The 22,901-nt window shown below is 46.5% G+C and overlaps 1 protein-coding gene across 1 annotated transcript in view; it reads left to right on the top strand.

Moving 5' to 3' along the window:
* PEAR1 (platelet endothelial aggregation receptor 1) overlaps window positions 1-21,860 on the top strand; it is a 128,813-nt gene extending 106,953 nt beyond the window's left edge. Inside the window, exons 11-25 of the mRNA XM_073567088.1 lie at window positions 2,759-2,879; window positions 3,098-3,261; window positions 3,640-3,742; window positions 3,820-3,966; window positions 4,169-4,297; window positions 4,511-4,639; window positions 6,361-6,489; window positions 8,633-8,761; window positions 8,981-9,109; window positions 9,711-9,923; window positions 10,010-10,125; window positions 10,817-10,931; window positions 12,817-12,873; window positions 19,179-19,391; window positions 19,782-21,860. Of these exons, the coding sequence (XP_073423189.1) occupies window positions 2,759-2,879; window positions 3,098-3,261; window positions 3,640-3,742; window positions 3,820-3,966; window positions 4,169-4,297; window positions 4,511-4,639; window positions 6,361-6,489; window positions 8,633-8,761; window positions 8,981-9,109; window positions 9,711-9,923; window positions 10,010-10,125; window positions 10,817-10,931; window positions 12,817-12,873; window positions 19,179-19,391; window positions 19,782-19,948 (2,061 nt within the window). The 3' untranslated portion in view covers window positions 19,949-21,860. The remainder of the gene's footprint in view (window positions 1-2,758; window positions 2,880-3,097; window positions 3,262-3,639; window positions 3,743-3,819; window positions 3,967-4,168; window positions 4,298-4,510; window positions 4,640-6,360; window positions 6,490-8,632; window positions 8,762-8,980; window positions 9,110-9,710; window positions 9,924-10,009; window positions 10,126-10,816; window positions 10,932-12,816; window positions 12,874-19,178; window positions 19,392-19,781) is intronic.
* The last annotated feature ends 1,041 nt before the right edge of the window (window positions 21,861-22,901 follow it).

Here is a 22,901-nt window from a genome sequence, read left to right as displayed (position 1 = left end):
CCAGTCACTAGGCATTAAGGACACTGCTCTCTCCTGGTTCTCTTCCTATCTTTCTGACCGCTCCTTCAGTGTTTTGTTCTCTGGCTCCACGTCATCTCCTCTTCCTCTTGCTGTCGGGGTACCTCAGGGCTCAGTCCTTGGCCCCCTTCTCTTCTCTCTCTACATGGCCCCAATTGGACAGACCATCAGCAGATTTGGCTTTCAGTACCATCTTTATACTGATGACACACAACTATACATGTTATCCCCCGACCTTACCCCTGCTGTACTACAGAACGCCAGTGACTGTCTGTCCGCAGTCTCCAACATCATTGTCTGCTCTCTATCTGAAACTTAACCTCTCCAAAACTGAACAACTTCTGCTCCCGCCGTCTACTAACCTCCCTAAATCTGACACTTCCCTCTCTGTGGGTGGCACTATAATAACACCCAGGCAGCAGCAGCGCGCTGTCTGGGTGTTATATTTGACACCAATCTCTCCTTCACATCCCATATACAATCTCTTGCCCGCTCTTGCCGCTTACACATAAAGAACAGCTCTAGAATCCGCCCTTTTCTCACCATGGAAACAACAAAAACCCTCACTGTAGCATTGATCCACTTCTGCTTGGATTACTGCAACGCTCTATTAATTGGCCTCCCAGTTACTCGACTAGCCCCTCTCCAGTCCATCCTTAATGCAGCAGCCAGGGTCATGTATCTGGCTAATCGGTACTCGGACGCGTCCGCTCTTCGCCAGTCGTTACACTGGCTGCCCATTCATTATAGGATCCAATTCAAAGTACTTGTTCTCACCCACAAAGCTCTCCAGTGTGCGGCACCCCCCTACATCCCCTCCCTCATTTCTGTCTATCGACCTAACAGACCGCTGCGCTCTGCAAATGACTTTCGACTAACCTCTGCACTAATCCGTACCTCCCACTCCCGACTCCAAGACTTCTCCTGCGCTGCGCCAATCCTCTGGAATGCTCTACCCCAAGAAATTAGGACTATCCACAATTTGAATAGTTTTAGGCGCTCCCTCAAAACACATTTGTTCAGAGCGGCCTATCACGTTCACTAATCAAAGTCATTCTATGTGTAAGTGTGCGTGTGTAGCCCATTCACTATCTCCATCCATCCCTCACTCCCTCAAGATGGCTGGACCTTCATTGTAAATACACCATTGTAATTACACACCTGTACTTTGTATCTCCCCCACCTCATTGTAGATTGTGAGCTCTCACGAGCAGGGTCGTCTTATTTTGCTTTAATTATTGTATTGTTAAAGTTGTTACTTATGACTTGTGTTTTGAAACTGTTAAACCGTAAAGCGCTGCGGAATATGTTGGCGCTATATAAAGATTATTATTATTTGTTAGATAGAAGGGTGCTTGACTCCTCTGTCAAAACCTCTGCTCACACTCCAAACACAACCAAAGATGTATTCAAGATTTTTGCTTTTATTCTGTTGGCTCTCAGGATTCAAGCCCAAGCACTTTCTTACTGTCTCCTTCTGGTTTAAGATTTTCAAAAAGTTATGTGACCCAATGTTTAGTAGTTTTCATGGGTGGAAGCCCATAAAGATTGCTCAGAAGAAGGGACAATAGCAGTCAAGTTTTCCTCAACTTCAAGCAGAGGTGCAAAAAGAGTCCAATAGTAGCTTTCACTTTGAGGATAAGCTGAGCGCTTCTGACTTTGGTTTTTTAGTAATTGTTGGGATCGTCAGGACCAGGATCCCTACATATCCAAAAAGCCATAAAATGGTTTTAACATGTGAAACAGTAGGAAGATGCAGGGTCCTGCAGCCTGAGAGCTAACAGAATGAAAGCAAAATCTTGAGTGCAGTTCTGGTTGTGATTGAGGTGTGAGCAGATATATGGCAGAGGGGACACGTACAGTATATTTAATGTAGACCACATCCTTTCTACCCAGACAGTAGCACATAAGCCAAATCTAAATTTTGAAAGTCCTGTAGCCTGAGAGTTTACTGAATTAAAGCAAGATCACGTATGTGGTTGTGATTGGGATGTGAGCAGAAATATGGTAGAGGGGACACATGTATTTTGTGTAGACCCTTGCCTTCTCTCGCCAGGGCGCGGTATGTACCTTAAATCTAAAACTTAAAGGTGCTGGAGCCTGAGCGCTGACAGAATGAAAGCAAAATCTGGAGTTCAATTCTGTTTGTGATTGGGGTGTGAGCTAACAGAATAAAAGCATAGTCGTGAAGCAAAGTCCCACAGCCTGAGAGCAAACAGAATAAAAGCAAAATCTTGAAGTAAGTTCCAGCAGCCTGAGAGCTAACAGAATAGGAGTAAAATCTTGAGTGCATCTCTGGTTGTGATTGGGGTGTGTGATCACAGATGTAGCAGAGGGGAACACATATTTCATGCAGACCCCTTCCTTCTCTAACCAGAGAGAAGTACGTGCGCTTCCCTGCATGCTCTTCAAGGAGACTGAGTACTTTTTTGGGGGTGGTTTGTGGAGTTCTCAGGACCCAAGCCCCTATTAATCATAGCTACTAACAAATGGTTACAGTAAATCAAAACTTTTTAAAAGTTTAACTGTGTAAGTTAAACTATGAGGAGAGGACAGGGAGGTTTGTAGGATCCGCAGCGTGAGAGCTAACAGCATGAAAGCAGAAGTAGTGATAAAAGTGAGCAAGTACTGGGTCCACCACCCAACAGATGAACATATATACCCCATCTCATTAGCTGTCTGTTGTAGCTCACCCCTCTATATAATCCATACTGACTGCCATTTCGTTACATTGTGTCAGGGAAATCACTGTTCTCAATTCTGTCCTGATGAAACCTTTGGAGATGGATGTTCCCAGACGTGCAAGTGCATCAACCACCTTGCATGCTCCCCTACAGACGGCACCTGTGTGTGCAAGGAAGGTGAGTGCACACTGTCCGCTCTGCGGGGAATAAACCCACCATACAGCTTCCACTATCTCTTCCCTCTGGGCAATCCTTGATGATGGAGGTACTGATATTGTCAGTACAGAGGAAAATCTGGTAGCCCCCCAAAAACTGGACTAATTATTGAGGGGTCAGGTGCTAGAACCCTGCCAACCATGCCGCATGCCTATTGAAATCAATGCTCTGTGTTTCAGGGTGGCAGAAAGGCGACTGCTCGGTGCTGTGTCCTAAGGGAAGCTGGGGGTTCAACTGCAACCGGACTTGCGAGTGTGCCAACGGGGCTTCCTGCAGCCCCATCACCGGGCACTGCTCCTGTACATCCGGGTGGTACGGGGAGAAGTGTAAGCTCCCCTGCAAGGTACGAAATACATCCTAGTCTGCGACTGGCTTATAGCAAAGATTATTAGTTTAGGGAAACAGTGACCCCATAACAGTGTCTATGACAGTACCCCCATAAGTGTCAGTAATAGTGTCAGTGGCCCCATAACAGGGTCAGTGACAGTGTCATTGTCAGTTCCCCCATAAAAGTGTGGACTGTGCCCCTATAAAAGTATCAGTAACAGTGCTGTCGTTGGTATCAGACAGTGGTCTCATAGTTTATTTACAGTAGTGGCATAACACTGCCATTCATAGTACCCCCATCACAGTGCCAGCAATAGTTGCCCATCCCACTGCATGTCTTAGTGTCACCTGTCCCTCTCGAGAGGACTATCCGTGACTGCTCCTCTGTACACAGGCAGGAAACTACGGGCCTGGCTGTAACCACATGTGTGAGTGTAAGAACTCTGATGGCTGCGATCCCATCACCGGAACCTGCAGATGTCTCCCAGGATGGACGGGTGAGGGACACCTGGAAGATGATGGATAGATGGTGACAGTGGGGCTTCTGCACTTCCTAATATATTCTGTCTCTTAGGGGAGCACTGTGAGAATACCTGTAAAGAAGGACACTGGGGGAGGAGCTGTAATATGCCCTGCACCTGTAAAAATGGGGCGCCCTGCTCCGCAGAGGACGGATCCTGCGCCTGTACCGCCGGATTCCAGGGCACCAACTGCGAGAACAGTAAGAAAATGGTTCTCTTTATGCTCAGTGTCATCCTCTGCTGAGCGACGTGAGCGACGTGACCTCTTCCAGGCATCTCCTAGTGGCCATGCCTGGTACTGCAGCTTCATTTTAATAAATCAGTCAGAACTGCAATACCCTAAACAACCTGAGAACAGATGTGATGCTATTTTTCCTAGGTAAAACCTATTTCCTGTTTCAGACTGCTCTCCAGGACGGTACGGGAAGAAATGCACTTTCTACTGTAAATGCTCTAACTACTCCACGTGTAACCCCACCAATGGATCATGTACATGTTCCCCAGGCTGGAAAGGCAACGACTGCTCTGAGCGTAAGTTCAGAAGTGGACAATAGACCATGACTCGCCATCGTTTGGGGGCCCATTTAGGCACCTTATCACCCAGGGCCAGCTCTAAACTTCCTCAGAAGAGGTTGTATTACCATTTTTGTACCTGTGGTGGTATTCCATAGGTACTGTACAGTGGTTTTATATGAGCATGGTTTGGTTCTTTTACTTATTAGTCTGATTTTGCTGTCTTTTCAGCCTGTCCTCCAGGATTTTGGGGGAAGGACTGCGCCAGCTCCTGTTATTGTCATTATGGAGGTCACTGCAGTCCTATAGACGGGAGGTGCGACTGTCTACCAGGCTGGACGGGAAAGTCGTGCTCTGATGGTAACGCAGCTCTGTATTTCATACATACAGTGCCTTGCGAAAGTATTCAGCCCCCTGGAACTTTCCAACCTTTTTCCACATATCATGCTTCAAACATAAAGATACCAAATGTAAATTTTTGGTGAAGAATCAACAACAAGTGGGACACAATTGTGAATTTGAACTAAATTTATTGGTTATTGTAAATTTTTTTGGAAATTCAAAAACTGAAAAGTGGGGCGTGCAATATTATTTGGCCCCTTTAACTTAATACTTTGTTGCGCCACCTTTTGCTGTGATTACAGCTGCAAGTCGCTTGGGGTAAGTCTCTATCAGTTTTTGTACATCGAGAGACTGAAATTCTTGCCCATTCTTCTGTGGCAAACAGCTCGAGCTCAGTGAGGTTTGATGGAGATCGTTTGTGAACAGCAGTTTTCAGCTCTTTCCACAGATTCTCGATTGGATTCAGGTCTGGACTTTGACTTGGCCATTCTAATACCTGGATACGTTTATTTGTGAACCATTCCATTGTAGATTTTGCTTTATGGTTGGGATCATTGTCTTGTTGGAAGACAAATCTCCATCCCAGTCTCAGGTCTTTTGCAGACTCCAACAGGTTTTCTTCAAGAATGGTCCTGTATTTGGCTTCATGCATCTTCCCATCAATTTTAACCATCTTCCCTGTCGCTGCTGAAGAAAAGCAGGCCCAAACCATGATGCTGCCACCACCATGTTTGACTGTGGGGATGGTGTGTTCAGGGTGATGAGCTGTGTTGCCTTTACGCCAAACATATCGTTTGGCATTGTTGCCAAAAAGTTCGATTTTGGTTTCATCTGACCGGAGCACCTTCTTCCACATGTTTGGTGTGTCTCCCATGTGGCTTGTTGCAAACTTTAAACGACATTTTTTATGGGTATCTTTGAGAAATGGCTTTCTTCTTGCCACTCTTCCATAATGGCCAGATTTGTGCAGTGTACGACTGATTGTTGTCCTATGGACAGACTGTCCCACCTCAGCTGTAGATCTCTGCAGTTCATCCAGAGTGATCATGGGCCTCTTGGCTGCATCTCTGATCAGTCTTCTCCTTGTTTGAGATGAAAGTTTAGAGGGACGGCCGTGTCTTGGTAGATTTGCAGTGGTATGATACTCCTTCCATTTCAATATCATCGCTTGCACAGTGCTCCTTGGGATTTTTAAAGTTTGGGAAATCATTTTGTATCCAAATCCGGCTTTAAACTTCTCCACAACAGTATCACGGACCTGCCTGTTGTGTTCCTTGGTCTTCATGATGCTCTCTGTGCTTCAAACAGAACCCTGAGACTATCACAGAGCAGGTGCATTTATACGGAGACTTGATTACACACAGGTGGATTATATTTATCATCATTAGTCATTTAGGACAACATTGGATCATTCAGAGATCCACAAAGAACTTCTGGAGTGAATTTGCTGCACTGAAAGTAAAGGGGCCGAATAATATTGCACGCCCCACTTTTCAGTTTTTGAATTTCCACAAAAAATTTAAATTAACCAATAAATTTCGTTCAACTTCACAATTGTGTTCCACTTGATGTTGATTCTTCACCAAAAATTTACATTGGTATCTTTATGTTTGAAGCATGATAAGTGGGAAAAGGTTGAAAAGTTCCAGGGAGCCGAATACTTTCGCAACACACTGTATCTGTATGCATGGTAGAGCATATTAGGTGGAGTCATTGACTATATGGCACTTTTTTTTTAGCTTGTCCTTTAGGCCTATGGGGGAAAGACTGTGCCAACACCTGCAACTGCCAACATGGAGGGCAATGCAACGCCATCGATGGGACTTGTGCTTGCCTGGCGGGATGGACAGGGAAAACATGCTCTGAAGGTAAGGCCACCATGGCACAAAGGCGTAATATGCTGCCAGTAACGGCAAGGAAAGTCCCTTCCACAAGTCCAGTATTGAGCCCCTGATCCACCAATAACGTGTGTTGTACTTAAAGAAATACTGATCTATTTTTCAATTCCCTTTGACCCTTTAATAATTTCTACTGTTCACTGAATTCTGACACAAAATTTCAAAAATGTATGTATGTATGTATATGTTGTTATATTTTATTTTCTACATTTTTTTCTATAGCTAGCCCTAACCTTCACCCTTAGTTTAGCATGAACCCTAACCTTAGTCTTTAAACTAACTTTCACCATAACTTTCACACTAACTTTAGCATCAACCTTAACCCAAATCTTCACCCTAACCTTCAACCTAACCCTAATCTTCATCCTAGCCTTCACACTAACTTTAGCATTAACATTAGCCTTTACCCTAACTTACACCCTAACTTCAGACTAACCTTCACCCTAATCATAGCATTCATCCTAACCACAGCCTTCACGCTAACCTTACTTTTCAGCCTAACCCTATCATTAACCTTAACCTTAGTCTATACCCTATCCCTAACTTTCACCCTAACCCTAGCCTTCACCCTATGAAAACAGTACTGACTTATGTGTTGTACAGATGTGTTGTACAGATGATTCAATACTGATTTCATTCATTAGCTTCTCAGCTAAGATGATTTTGTCATTGGCTACTGCGCTCTGCGTAAATAATGACCGAGATGACAGATCTCAGTACCATGAAATGAGATTGTGATTTCTGTCACTGCCTATACAGAGCACATTAGCTGATGGCAAGCTCACCTTGACGGTTGCACTCTGCACAGGTGGCCACTCACTGTACTGCTCTAAGAAGTTTGTCAGCGCCACCCATTTGAGAGTGATAGGGGCATAATTTTGCCTCAACATAGACATTGGTGCACAGAACGCCCTTGTGGCTTCCTCCACGCTACGCAATGGATTGTGGGGCCCAGAGGTCCCGTCCCCAAAAATGATTACTTTGTTTTGCTCAGACTCTTCAGATCCTGCCCTTGAGATAACACTAGATATCAGTTTGGCCTTGAGTGTGTATTTTAAGAAAAAGGCACCATGCACACAAAACATATTGAAGTCAGGGGGCCGCCCCTCACATCTGTTTATATACACACACAACATATTGGGGTCAGGTGGCTGCCCCTCACAGCTGTGTATATACACACACAACTTATTGGGGTCAGGGGGCCGCCCCTCACAGCCATGTATATACACACAACATATAGGGGCCAGGGTGCCGCCCCTCACAGCCATGTATATACACACAACATATAGGGGCCAGGGTGCCGCCCCTCACAGCCATGTATATACACACAACATATAGGGGCCAGGGTGCCCCCCCTCACAGCCGTGTATATGCACACAAACACACAACATATTGGATTGGGGTCAGGGGGCTGCACCTCACAGCCGTGTATATTCACATCACATATTGGGGTCAGGGTGCTGCCCCTCACACACAACATATAGGGGTCAGGGGGCCGCCCCTCACAGCCGTGTATATTCACACCACATACTGGGGGTCAGGGGGCCGCCCCTCACAGCCGTGTATATACACACAACATATTGGGGTCAGGGGGCTGCACCTCACAGCCGTGTATATTCACACCACATATTGGGGTCAGGGGGCCGGTCCTCACAGCTATATATGTATACACCACATATTGGATTCAGGGGGACGCCCCTCCCAGCCGATTATGTATACACCACATATTGGGGTTAGGAGGCCGCCCCTCACATCTGTGTATATACATATAACATATTGGGGTCAGGGGGCTGCCCCTCACAGGCGAGTATGTATACAACAAATATTGGGGTCAGGGGCCCACCCTTTACATTTGTGTACATACACACAACATATTGGGGTCATGGGGCAGCCCTTCACATTTGTGTATATACAAACACAACATATTGGGGTCACGGGGCTGACCCTCACAGCCATGTTTATCACATGGATCTCATGATCGCAGTGGCTCACAATAATATCTGGACATTCAGTGCCCCTTATATAAGGGCGGCTGATGTGGGAACGCACAAGAATGTAAAGATGTGTGTGCCGCCAATTGTTTGTAACTGACACTGTGTTCTGCTTTTTGTAGTCTGCCCCCTAGGGACATATGGCGAGAACTGCATGAGCAAATGCAGATGCCAAAATGGAGCCGAATGCGATCACACGACTGGGAAGTGCTCCTGTCTGCCCGGATATCACGGCTCGTACTGTGACAATCGTGAGTGAAGATTGCAGTGTATATATATGTATGTATGTATGTCACCACAACTGGTCAAAGTGCACTTCAGCTTCATCTAATGGAGTGTGTGAGAGTCTGAAATCCACCTTCTGACTAATTGGAGGTTCAGACCTCTCCTCTGCTCCATCCTCCATACATCACATGCTTTATAGAAAGGGGTTCTCCATTAGTTATATCTTCCTTATTTTCCACCAACAGGGTGCCCTTCTCGGACCTACGGGCTCAGATGCCACCAGGTCTGTGACTGCCTCCACAATTCCACCTGCGACCACGTGACGGGTCATTGCCAATGTGAGGCAGGTTGGTCCGGATCACGCTGTGAAAAAGGTGTGGATATCTTCTTTCGATCAATGACCTTCAGGAGTCTCATTTCTCCCATGTCATGGAGACCTAGTCTTCTGAAGATCTTTTAGGCTATGGGTGAGACTGGACATCCTGATGACAACTTTTATGGCTCAGTGATGTGTCTTCATCCCATTTCCCTGAAGGGTCACACACGATGACTAAAAAAAAAATGAATATGCTTGAGACAGTAAGGGACCACAAGGCTTTCCATTGAGGTTCCCAGTTTTCTCGCAATCTTCCGCACAGTGTGACAGGGAATGGTCTTAAGAGCTGAGTCTACATCATACCTGTGAGGTGCCAGCTGTGCTATTCAGCCAGCAACTTCCTATAATGACAGCAATGGCCAATTGCTTCTTTTAAACCTATAAATGTAGATGTCAATCTCTACCAATGACATCTACGATATGTGATTTGTGATGTGATTTGTGGTGTAAATAAAAAGTTATCGATCTTGGAAGAATGGAAGAAAAAAAGGAAAGCGCTGGATTGGCCTTATTTTATAGCACTGCATTTAATTCTCCTTCTGTGGGTGCCTTTTCCTTCCTGGCTAGTTATATCAGTGATAATGTCTTTTTTTACTCAGCACCTGATGTCCCGTTTACCATGGTTCCGAAAACGTCTGTGAGCGCTGACTCAATCGGACCTATGATTGGCATCATCGCTTTAGTCATCTTGGTGGTAGCGTTAATTGCCTTATTTATGGTGTACCGTTACTGGCAGAAAGATAAGGAGAGCCGTAACTTAGCCGTGGCGTACACATCCACTAGGCCGGCCAGCTCTGTATATGAAGTCCCAGGTGGGTAGACACAAATATGTGACCATACAAAGATACTTCGAAAACGTCCTTTGGTCAATGATCTCATTGTCACTCCATTTTTATAGACGTGCCTCCAAGTTACATGCACTACTACACCAACCCCAGCTATCACACGCTGTCCCAGTGTGCACCCAACCCACCACCAGTGCCAAGCAATCAGGACAGACCAGGCTCCAAGAAGGTATGATGTCCTTAAGTTCCCTTAATGTGCCTTTAAGATCATTCTTGTGCATACATAGTCTATGTTCTGAACTCTCGAGATACCTGATGGATCTTACAAATTCAGTTGATAGTAAGCCAAGTTTTGAGCCAAATTTTTGGCCAAGATAGAACAGGATCCAAGAAAGTAACGTGTCCTTACAGTCTTTTTGAGCATACATATTCTACATTGTTGACTCTAGAGATGCCAGAAGGGTCTTCCAGATCCATGGTTGGTATTAAACCAATGCTTCAGACAAATGTTTGGCCAGGACAGCCCAAGCTCTAAAAAGGTACCATGCCTTACGGTCTTTCTTGAACATACATAGTTTACACCAGAAAGGTCTTCCAGATTCACAGTTGGTGGTAACCCAAGGGTTGAGTCAAATTTTTGACCAGGACAGAGCTTGCTATAAGGTAACATGTCCTTTTGATTATGTTACCCTGAGCATACATAGTCGACAATGTGGACTCTCGAGGTTCCAAATGGATTTTCCCAGTTCCTTCAAGACTTGAGCCATGTTTTTGAAAATGTCATGATGGCGTCATCTCGACCATAAAAATTGCTCATAAATTTGACTCACTTTTCTTCATACATGAAGCCAGTAGAAAAGCTTTGTGGTTCACAGAGATGGATAGAATAATAATATATCTATTACTAATTTTTTACCTAGATCAATCCTCATTTTTCTAATGTGATGAATGCAGAGAGAGAGAGAATGAGCTGCTACAGTTTGGACCACAATGCAACATTGCCAGCCGACTGGAAACATCAGGCAGCACCTAAAGGTAGAAAACAAAATCAAAGTAGGACAGTTCAATGGTATGACTGACCAGCTGTAGTTGCGAGGGTCTCACTTTGGAGGACCAATGAAGTGCAGTTAGCTCATGCTCTTCATACTGGTTGAGATTCATGCATGGAAAATATCACAGAAACTTCCCTTGCTTGGAGGAATGGTGGTTCTTTAGAAAAGCTCTCCATGGAGTTCATTGGATCTTCTGATCTAATTTCTTACGACACATACATTTAGCTTTGAGATGAAGAGTCCTCCATGGATTATCTTCATAGTCAACATTGGAAGACAGAATAGTTTGGTCCAGCAGCTGAAAAGAATCTGATTTGTTCCCCAGTGACCCACACACAAAGCATGTTGTATGTTAGGAACATCTGGTGGGCACATTGACCCTATAACCACTGACTCAACACCATTTTTCACATTCAACAATCCATGACCCCTCAGAATTGTAATTTTTATATATTATTGGCAAAACATTTTATTTTTTTAGCACTTGGGTACTCACCTAATTAGGATAATACAGGTGGTTTATGGGAATTCTGAGTTACCATAGTCAGATTCCTGAAACATTATTATTAAGTAAGCATCTGGGTAGTTATTCTGCCTTCAGGCTCGCTGACACGATGTCCAATCCAGCATACAGTATAAACCACAGGTTTGTCTTCCAAAATAAGCAGACTGTTCTCTGTAATCTAACTTGTTTATTTGTGAAGAGTATAGAACATGCACGGTAAAACTACAAGGAATACAAATAACATGCATAAGTATTGGGCAGATGATCACAGCTAACACAATCACAGGAATTGTACATTGTGATGCAAACATTACATAGGAATACATTAGTTTATGATTACATTTACTGAGAACTGGCAACTAAAGGGTTAATGACATCTCTTGGCTGCTAGACAGTAAATAACACCTCACTGAATCACTGCATTGCAAGAAAGATTAAGCTCACCAGATATGCTTTAGCCGGGTAGTGACTCAAGTAGAGAAGATGCAGGAAAAACAAAGGTTACACAGGAGGACAAAATAACATGTGCATCCTATGAGATCCACAGAAGCAAAATGGCCCTTCTTCATCCCAGAATACACTGCTTCGTTCCCACAAAGCATTGCTTCAATCCCACAGTGCAATGCTTCTGTTAAAGGCACAGACTATATAATGCTATCAAAAAACACTGCTATAAATTCTGCCACCACCAGATGGTGCTATAATTAACCCAGCACAAAATACAAAACATTCTTTGCCCTATTAAGAGGGCAGAACAGTAGTCAATACTGCAGTCAAGGCCAATGCTCTGGTGGTTAGTGGAATAATGAGCATCCTGATCCCTAGTGGTTAATAAAATATTGAGAGGTCATTAGAATATTAAATCTAGATTCCTGGTGGTCAGTTGAATATCAAGAGGTTTAATCCTTGGTGGTTAGTGGAATATTTAGAGTATTTATTCATAGTGATTAGTGAAATAGTAAGTCATTAACCCTTTTGGGCAGTGGAATATTGGACGTCTTAATCCCTGGTGGTTAGTGGAATATTTTGAACAAAATTCCTTTAGGGTAGAATATTGAGTCATGATCCCTGGGGGTCAGTGGAAGATTGAGAATCTTGATCACTTGTGGTTAGTGAAATATTGAGAGTATTAATCCCTGGTGGCGAGTGGAATATTGAGAGTTTTAATCTCTGATGGTCCAGTAGCTTGCTATTACATAAGACTTGCTGGTCCCTGGTGGAACAATAGCATATTAAACTAGAATTTTGCTCTGCAAAGGCTTAAGCCAAATTGATCGGAGCCTAAATGGAGAAAAAGAATTTAAGATATGTAAAAAGAAAGGTAACTTTTTTATTAGTCATTTTAATACTTTCTTAATTTCAGGACGACACTGCATAGACCGAAGTTACAGTGCTGGAGTTTACTATAATAAGGGAAATGGTGAGTACACAGTGTTAGGCGTCGGATTCCTGACTCTGCACTGCGGGAATCCAGAGCCAGACATCCAGCGGTCTCCCATTCTCCTCCGACCGCTCCAGGTGCTGCTCAGACTTTCTCTGACAGCCTGGATGTTGCGGCCACCTCTGGTGCAGCAATGGTAGCGCAACCTGCTCTGCAGGGAACCACTCCAGAGGCAAAGTCCTCATGCCGTGCTACAGGACATGCCCGCAAGGTGACCTCTCAGTGGAGAGCAGGGGTCACGTGTTCAGGTCCTGTGTCGGATCTGATTGGTCCTTCCCAGGGTACTGGAAGGTCCCGGAAGCGCATGGCTATAAAAAGCCCGCATGGCGTCTCGGCCATGCGCTAGTGTAGCATATTATGATGTGTGTGTATGGTGATGGATGCATGGACTGGTGACTGACTCATTGGAAACCCCTACCCTCTGATACTACGAGTGGTGACTGAGTGAGTACTTAGGTCAGCGCCAGGTAGTGGCAAGCTACACGCCACTGTGCTTACCGCATCTACACTAGCGTCCGTCGGTGTCCGGCTCTCCAGCAACGTCACCCGGCGGTTATAGTTGTCCGCCGCGCTGCCCTCTGCAGCGATCATTGGCATTTGCGGCTGCAACGCCACCCGCTGGTTACCCTGTGAGGCTAACAGGACCAACGTCTGTTTCTACTTTGTGTTTAAGCGTCTCTGTGTCTGAACAGAGCCGATCCTAGGCTCTCGGGTGACGTTAACCCGAGAGCTGTACCGCACCTCTAGCGTTTCTGCCATTGTCCAGCAGCGGTCTTGTCATCTACCACACGGTGGACCCCAGGCGGCGAACGCACCTTCTATTATTTATATCTGGTGCGTTCCGCCGACCCTAACATTACACTAGCGCCAGGGTCTGGCTGGCAATGGCAGACGTGCAGCAGTTGCAGCGCTATATTCGGTAGCTGGAGAGCAGTTTGGCGGCTATTGAGAGCGCCAACTCAGCTGCAAATACCGCGCTAGCTGCTGCCCAGACAGTCGCTGAGGCTGTCTCACGTGTGCCCGCTCTTTTGCCCACGCCGACACTTTCTCGCCTCACGCTTCCCGACAAGTTTTCGGGTGACAGCGCCACCTGTAGGGGATTCGTGAGCCAGTGCTCTATTCAGCTCGAGTTACTGGCTGCACAGTTCCCTACAGAGCGGGCTAAGGTGGGATTCATAGTGTCACTCTTATCTGTCCGGGCATTACAGTGGGCTACACCTCTGTGGGAACTTGATGATCCTGTGGTTCAGGGTGCTGCTCAGTTCCTCGCGGCCTTGAAGCAGGTCTTCTTAGGACCACGGATCACGCACGACACCTCTCTCCAGTTATTATCCTTAACACAGGGGTCACTCTCGGTCAGCCATTATGCCGTCCGGTTCCGGACACTGGCTTCCGAGTTAGAGTGGCCAGACAAAGCTTTAGTCCCGGTGTTTTGGAGAGGGTTGGCTGAGCACGTAAAAGACGCTCTAGCTACCAGAGAGGTTCCCACAAGTCTGGAGGAATTGATTGCCATCTCCACCCGTATTGACCTCCGATTCACGGAGCGCGGGCTGGAACAGGCACAATCCAGACATAGGGTTAACTTCGCTCCCACATTCACCGAGCCCTTAACGTATCCCGCACAGGAGATTTCACCCTCCGAACCTATGGAGGTGTCTCGCCCCGCCTCAAGGCCACGCCCGGTGCGAAGCTCTGTACGTTGCTATCAGTGCCGACAGTTTGGTCACCCGGCTAGCACGTGTCCTTTGTGGGCGAAAAAACGTCCACGTCCAGTGGCCGTAGGTGGTGGGCAGTCCAATATAAGCCCCGTCTCACCCAAACCGGTGTTCCGGGGCATCCTAGACAATGGGTCCTCCACCTGGCAGGCAGAGGTTACCGTGGATTCCGGGGCCGAGGGGAATTTTATGTCTTCTACCTTCGCCCAGAAACACGCCATACCCCTAGTACTATTACCACAGCCTCTGATCATCAGGGTAGTTAACGGAGCCCCGTTACCCTCTCAGGTGACCCATCAGACAGCTCCACTCGGGCTTTTTATCTCCCCCTCTCATCGTGAGACTCTGTCCTTACTCATTTTGCCAGATGGCATCGATCAGGTGCTTCTCAGGGTTCCCTGGCTCCGTTGCCACTCTCCTCATATTGAGTGGGCCACAGGAAAGATACTGGCCTGGAGCAAGGACTGTGAGGGAAGGTTTCTGAGGGACAGTCTTCAGGTAGCTTCCACGGAGGTGCCTGCGGATCTCTCCGCGCTACCTAAACGGACGTCTTTTCCAAAAAATCTGCGGAGACGCTTCCGCCGCACCGTCCATACGATTGCCCGATAGACCTCATGCCAGGCACAGAGCCTCCTAGGGGCTGTGTGTATCCGTTATCTCTCCTGGAGACAGAGGCTATGTCGCAATACATCCGAGAGAACCTGGCCAGGGGTTTTATCAGAAAATCGGTGTCACCGGCGGGTGCAGGGTTCTTCTTCGTTCACTCATGCCAGGCACAGAGCCTCCTAGGGGCTGTGTGTATCCATTATCTCTCCCGGAGACAGAGGCTATGTCGCAATACATCCGAGAGAACCTGGCCAGGGGTTTTATCAGAAAATCGGTGTCACCGGCGGGTGCAGAGTTCTTCTTCGTTCAGAAGAAGAACGGAGAATTACGTCCATGCATTGACTACAGAGGTCTCCATGCTATCACGGTTAAAAACAAATACCCTCTACCGTTGATCTCTGAGTTTTTTGATAGGTTGCGAGGGGCCCGGATCTTTACTAAGTTGGATCTGCGTGGGGCATACAACCTGATCCGCATTCGCGAAGGAGACGAATGGAAGACAGCTTTTAATACCAGGGATGGCCATTACGAATATCTGGTCATGGCCTTTGTAATGCGCCAGCTGTCTTCCAGGATTTTGTTAACGACGTCTTTCGCGACATGCTTTCTACCTTGGTGGTGGTCTATCTGGATGACATACTCATCTTTTCGCCGGATTTGACCACCCACCGGAGAGACGTCTGCAGGGTCTTCGACCGTCTGCAGGCAAACTCTCTCTTTGCCAAGCTGGAAAAGTGTCAGTTTGAGTAGGAGTCCTTGCCGTTCCTGGGCTATATCATCTCGGCCCAGGGGCTGGCCATGGATCCTGCCAAGCTACAAGCGGTAATGGACTGGTAGGAACCCCATTCACTCAAAGCGGTGCAGCGCTTTTTGGGGTTCGTGAATTACCACTGCCAGTTTATACCACACTTTTCTACATTGGTGGCTCCCTTGGTTGCTCTCACCAAGAAGGGAGCTAATCCCAATGCTTGGTCTGAACAGGTCTCCAAGGCCTTCTCGGCTATAAAATCTCATTTTTCTAGCGCTCCCATTTTACATCGTCCCGATGTGAATAAACCGTTCATTCTAGAGGTAGATGCCTCTTCTGTCGGTGCAGGAGCAGTCCTTTTCCAGAAGGATGCTCAAGGACGGAAGCATCCATGCTTCTTCTTCTCAAAGACCTTCTCACCGGCGGAGAAGAATTACTCCATCGGTGACAGGGAGCTGCTAGCCATGAAGTTGGCCTTTTCAGAGTGGAGACATCTCCTGGAGGGAGCTCGGTTTCCCTTCCAGGTATATACTGACCATAAGAATTTGGTCTATTTGCAGACGGCCCAGCGCCTGAACTCTCGTCAGGCTAGGTGGTCGCTCTTCTTTTCTCGCTTCCGCTTCACCCTGCACTACCTATCAGGGGGAAAGAACGTCCGTTCGGCTGCTCTCTCACGCTCGGTGGTCTCAGCGGAAGAAGGAGGCTGAGCCTCGGTTAATTCTCCCACCGGAGAGTTTTACAACCGTGGCTCCAGTGGCTCTCGAGTCAGTGCCACCGGGCAAGACCTTGGTGCCTCCTCAGCTACAGCCGGAGGTCCTCGCCTGGGCACACGCTTCCAGGGTGGGTGGTCACTTTGGCAATAAACGGACCACTGAACTCTTGGCAAGGTCATATTGATGGCCGCATATGGCTCGAGATGTAAAGGATTACGTGCAAGCATGCGTCTCGTGTGCTCGGAACAGGTCCTCTAGACAGAGGCCAGCGGGGCTCTTGTATCCCCTGCCAGTGGCGGACAGACCTTGGGAGATGGTTGGCATGGACTTCGTAGTTGGCGTGCCCAAGTCTGGTGGCAGTACGGTCATCTGGGTGGTCACCGACCATTTTTCCAAAATGGTGCATCTGGTGCCACTCGCACGGTTGCTTTCCGCTCGTGGTCTTGCCACTTTGTTCATAAAGCACGTGTTCCGTTTACATGGCATGCCGGACAAAGTCGTGAGTGACCGAGGTCCCCAGTTTGAGTCTTGATTTTGGAGGGAGCTCTGCAGCCTACTCAGCATCGAGCTAAATCTGTCCTCCGCTTACCATCCCGAGACGAACGGCTTGGTCGAGAGAGCCAATCAGACCTTGGTTACCTACCTGCGGCACTTTGTCTCTGCCAGGCAGGATGACTGGGCATCCTTGCTACCTTGGGCTGAATTTGCCCTAAACAATGCGGTGGCTGACTCCACTGGTCAGACGCCCTTCCTCCTAAACTACAGCCAACATCCACGCGTCCCTGTCCCGATGCCAGTGTCCTCCACTAACTCCAGGGTGGCAGACTGGGCAGTGGAGGCTCAGGACATTTGGGATCGCACTCAGGATGCTATCCGTGCTTCTAAGGAAAGGATGAGGGCGTCCGCCGACACGCATCGGCGACCCGCTCCAAGCTTCTCCCCTGGCGACATGGTGTGGATCTCTACCCGAAACATCAAACTGCGGGTCGAGTCTCCCAAGTTCGCGCCGCGATACATAGGACCTTTCAAGGTTCTCAAACGAATTAGCTCGGTGGTCTACCACCTGGCTCTTCCTCCACATTTAGCCATTTCGGACGTATTTCATGTGTCACTCCTCAAACCAGTTCAGATGGCCCGGTTTTCTGAGTCATCGGCCGGGTCGTCAGACTTGTCGTCTAATGAGTTTGAGGTTAATGCCATCGTAGGGCGCAGGTTTGTCTGTGGCAAAAAAATTTAGTGGATTGGAAGGGTCATGGGCCCGAGGCCCGGACCTGGGAGCCAGTGGAAAACATCCACGCACCGCTCCTGATCGCAGCGTTTGAGCGCAGTGAAGGGGAGGGGGCCTTAGAAGGGGGGGTAATGTTAGGCGTCGGATTCCTGACTCTGCACAGCGGGAATCCAGAGCCAGACATCCAGCGGTCTCCCATTCTCCTCCGACCGCGCCGGGTGCTGCTCAGCTATCACGGCGAGCCAGGCGTGCTGCTCTAACAGCCTGGATATTGCTGCCACCTCTGGTGCAGCAATGGTAGCGCAACCTGCTCTGCAGGGAACCACTCCAGAGGCTAAATCCTCATGCCGTGCTACTGGGCATGCCCGCAAGGTGACCTCTCAGTGGAGAGCAGGGGTCAAGTGTTCAGGTCCTGTGTCGGATCTGATTGGTCCTTCCCAGGGTACTGGAAGGTCCCGGAAGCGCATGGCTATAAAAAGCCCGCATGGCGTCTCGGCCATGCACTAGTGTAGCATATTATGCTGTGTGTGTATGGTGATGGATGCATGGACTGGTGACTGACTCATTGGAAACCTCTACCCTCTGATACTACGATGGATGCATGGACTGGTCACTGACTCATTGGAAACCCCTACCCTCTGATACTACGAGTGGTGACTGAGTATGTACTTAGGTCACAACCAGGTAGTGGCAAGCTACATGCCACTGTGCTTACCGCACCTACACTAGCGTCCGTCGGTGTCCGGCTCTCCGGCACCGTCGCCCGGCGGTTATAGATGTCTGCCGCGCTGCCCTCTGCAGCGATCATTGGCGTTTGCGGCTGCAACGCCACCCGCTGGTTACCCTGTGAGGCTAACAGGGCCAGCGTCTGTTTCTATTTTGTGTTTAGGCATCTCTGTGTCTGAACAGAGCCGATCCTAGGCTCTTGGGTGACGTTAACCCGAGCGCTGTACCGCACCTCTAGCGTTTCTGCCATTGTCCAGCAGCGGTCTTGTCATCTACTGCACGGTGGACCCCGGGCGGTGAACGCACCTTCTATTATTTATATCTGGTGTGTTCCGCCGACCCTAACACACAGTTATGGGTGTTTCACTCCATAGTTTACTCTACCCTCTAGATTTTAGATGTTGGAAAGGCCAAGTTTTGGAGCAAAATGTGCTCGTAGATCAAAGATTGGCAGCAAAAACATCTCCATTTCCATAAGTGGAGCTCTTGACAAACTCCAGTTCGCTCGTTGACAGATGACATAATTAATATAAACATTTTCTTTCCAGAATATGTGAAAGACTCTGCTCTCAGCATCAGTAACAGTTCCCTGAACAGTGAGAATCCATACGCCACCATCAAAGATCTTCCGATGCTGATGTCCAGAACTTCGGAGGGGAATTACATGGAGATGAAGTCTCCAGTCCATCGAGAAATGTCCTATGCAGAAATCGGACTCTTTGATGAAGATGCCATGTACCAAGTGGATTCACAGGAGCAAGGTAAGATAACTAGGTGACCAACTATTAATCTAGACCCTACTGTAGATCTAGGATTGGTTGCTTTAAGTGGCTTAGGCAATGAACGCTGGTCTTGTAAACAATTTAGGTTCTTACATCTTGATGTATACCTCAAAGAATCAAGATTTGGGCTGCCTTTCCAGGTAGTCCAACCTAGAGCGTTATGGCCAGATGATGTCCATCTTTTTTGGATCTATAGTAGCTTCTAAGAAAGGGGTTATAGGTCAAAACCATGGTCCTTTATACTCTAGATTAGAGGCCTCGGGTCTTATCTCATTTGTCTTAACTTGCCCTGAATTTCATGTTCAGCCATGTATGTTTTTATTGTCCGTAGTCGATAAAAATAATATAGACTTCACTGCTTGCTTGCAGACAGCTTCATACGAGGAGCAGCAGCTGCCTCCACCAGTTCTCCTCGAAACAGCCTCCAGACGAATCATTACGACTCTCCCAAAAACAGCCACATTCCCAGCCACTACGACATGCCTCCAGTCCGACAGTATCCACCATCACCCGGAACAAAGCGCAAAGCCCGATGATTACACTGACAAGAACTTTATATGTCAGATATCTCCAATTGGAACTTGTTGAAGCCCAAGCTGGAACCTGTGGTATCTTCTGGATCTTCTTCCCGATTAGTGAAACTAATTTTTACTTGGTTTACAGAATGAGTCATACATTTTGCTTGGGGTACAATTAAGATGAAGATTCGTCCTTGCTGTGAATGAACTGCATGGTTGTAAATATATGTTTTAGCTTTGGAGACTGGATTCTTTTAAGGTTTTCTAAACGATATGATGGAGGCTGGACTATCCAATGAGTGTCGGAAAAAGCATCTATCACATCTGGTCATGATAGACATGGGGTACATAAGTGTTCTAGAAGGCTTCTTCTATCATCTAGTGGTATAGAACTGGCAATCAGGCTTCTCAACAGACTACTTCAATAACATCTTATATAGGTGCAGTCTTCTAACTGTTTTCAAAGGCATTTTCTTATGATATAGACAACCTCTAAACAGACTCTTGGACAGAATCTTACCCAATGTAGATGTACTCTTCTAGAAGCCAACTATGTACTGATGGAGCTGAACTCTCTGAGTTTTTGGGAATGCATCTACCACCTTTGACCATGATAGATATGGGACTCAGAAATATTCTCAAAAACATCTTCTAATGTTAGAGACTTGGCCACCAGATTTTTTGCTAACATCTTATGTAGGTAGGCAAGCATGTCATGATGGAGTCTTTGTGAAGGAATTTACCACATCTCACCATGATAGAGATGGGATTCTTGCATTCTTATAAGCTTCTTCTATCTTCCTATGACATAAACTTACCATCAGACCTCTAAAAAGACATCTCAGATAACATTCTGCCTAATTTAAATGCAGTCTTCTAGCAGGCAACAATGTCATGAATGAGGCTGGATGAGCCTTTTTGAAGGCATGTACCCCATCTGGCCTTGATGGAAATGGGACTCAAAGGTGTTCTCAAAGGCATCTTGTATTATTCAAACATCTTCTATCTTCCAAAGATTGAACAGAGTTCTTCCATAATGTCTTATGTAGAAGCAATCTAGATGACAACTATGTTTGACTGAAGATGGACTCTTCAATGAGTCTTGCTGAAGGCATCTACCATTTCTGATCATTATATAAAAAGGACTTATGAGAATTCTAGAAGACTTCTTCTATTTTTTATGATGAGCCCACCCCAGTCAGACCTAGAAACAGACTTCTTTGACAGCATCTTAACTAATATAGATGCAGTTTCCTAGAAGGCAATTATGTTATGATGGAGGCTGGACTCTTCAATGAGTCTTAGTGAAAGCATCAACCACATCTGGTTATGATGGACATGACTGAAAATTGTTCTCAAAGGCATTTTCAATCGTTCTACATATAGCCGTTACACCACTAAATAGACTTCTTTGATTACCTCTTATGCATATGCTGTCTTCTTGAAGGCATCTACAACAGCTTCTATCAATGTCATCTAGCTTGTCAAACAACTACTGTTTGGAAAATGGATCTTATCTAGCGATTATATATATATATATATATATATATATAACCAACTCAAGTTCTCGGAAATTGAATTTTGACTTGACTTGTGAAGTCTACTTGAAGATGTTCTTTGCTTTTCTTAGGGATTGTGCATGATGTTTATTTAAGGTTCCACCGCACCTTGAAATGATGAAAGCTTTCATAAAACTTCATGAGGCATCTAATCTTCTTAATGTTGGACTGCTCACATTGAATTCTAGATAGTACAGATATTGTGTGCGGACACTTATCAGATGGAGAAGAGAAGGGTCATCAGTCTGGATTGTACGGAGTATTGTGTCTGCTGCATTGACGTTCTCAATATGACATAGAAATGTAGAAAATAACATGGAAATTCCAAAGTGTTATTAAAATAAGCAATTCATTAAAAGAAATAAATTTTACATGTGTTGTTTTGTATCTTCTATCAAGTGCATGTTTGGATCTATCCATCCAATCTATAGCTGAATTTCACATAGAGAGCCACTATGTGCCTGGCGGTCTTGAGTGAAGCTCCCAGCTTTGTGATGTTCTTACACCCACATATTGCATATAGCTAAAGGTTGTCCTGATGAGACCACTCTTATCTGCACTTAATGGTCTTTGGGACATAGCTGGTGTCTGGGCTACATCACAACAATGAGAAGGCATGAAATGTCAGTAAGGTCACAGATTGCTGCACATTCTGGTACCATAGGACAAAAATAACATATGGAGGATGTACACAAGGCACGCCGTGCTGTCAGACAGGTGGGAATGGCTCAGGTGAGTTCTTTGTTATCTGGACAGCCTCGTTAATAAATCATGTGATCACAAGTCGTCCGTCTATTGACTGGAGAATGAGGACCAGATACTGATATCCCACAACTGACGTCCTTAAAGGAGAGCAGGCAGCTGTGTGCAAACGACAAGTTACCAGACAGCAACGGAGGAGGAGGTACCACCATAGAATACCGAAAATGACAACTCTTGACAAGTGGAAAAGGTGAGATAGATGGAAACCCAAGAATTTAGCAACAAGCTGAAGGCACCAGGATACATGCCTACATCCCTAACCTGAATAATACAGTCAGCTCAAGTGGCAAAAATATGTGTATGGTGGTCTTGAGTTGAAGTCCCATCTCTGTGATGCTCTTCTGCTCACATAGGGTATAATGCTACGGGTTGTCATGATGACACCACATCTTTGATATCAAACCTCTTTGGAACCACCTCTTTGGCTTTCCTTGGAAGCCCCTGAATGCCATCCATTGACCCTTTATACTGGGTCGCCCCCGCTGGCTTCACCGAGGGCTGTGGGGTACTCGGTACCGGACCGGTGTCAGGGGGATGAGGTGTCACAGCAGCGGTGACCCGGTCCGTGGCGCTGGGCCCCAATATCAATGGCGGTGGTGTTTGTTTGTAATGTAAAGTTGGTGACGCCACCCGTTGTATTTGGCAAGTAA

The sequence above is a fragment of the Dendrobates tinctorius genome, unplaced genomic scaffold, assembly GCF_039654945.1.
Source record: "Dendrobates tinctorius isolate UK_male_01 unplaced genomic scaffold, ASM3965494v1 ptg000019l, whole genome shotgun sequence".
NCBI classification, from domain to species: Eukaryota; Metazoa; Chordata; class Amphibia; order Anura; family Dendrobatidae; genus Dendrobates; species Dendrobates tinctorius.
This window is presented reverse-complemented; position numbering and strand designations above follow the sequence as displayed.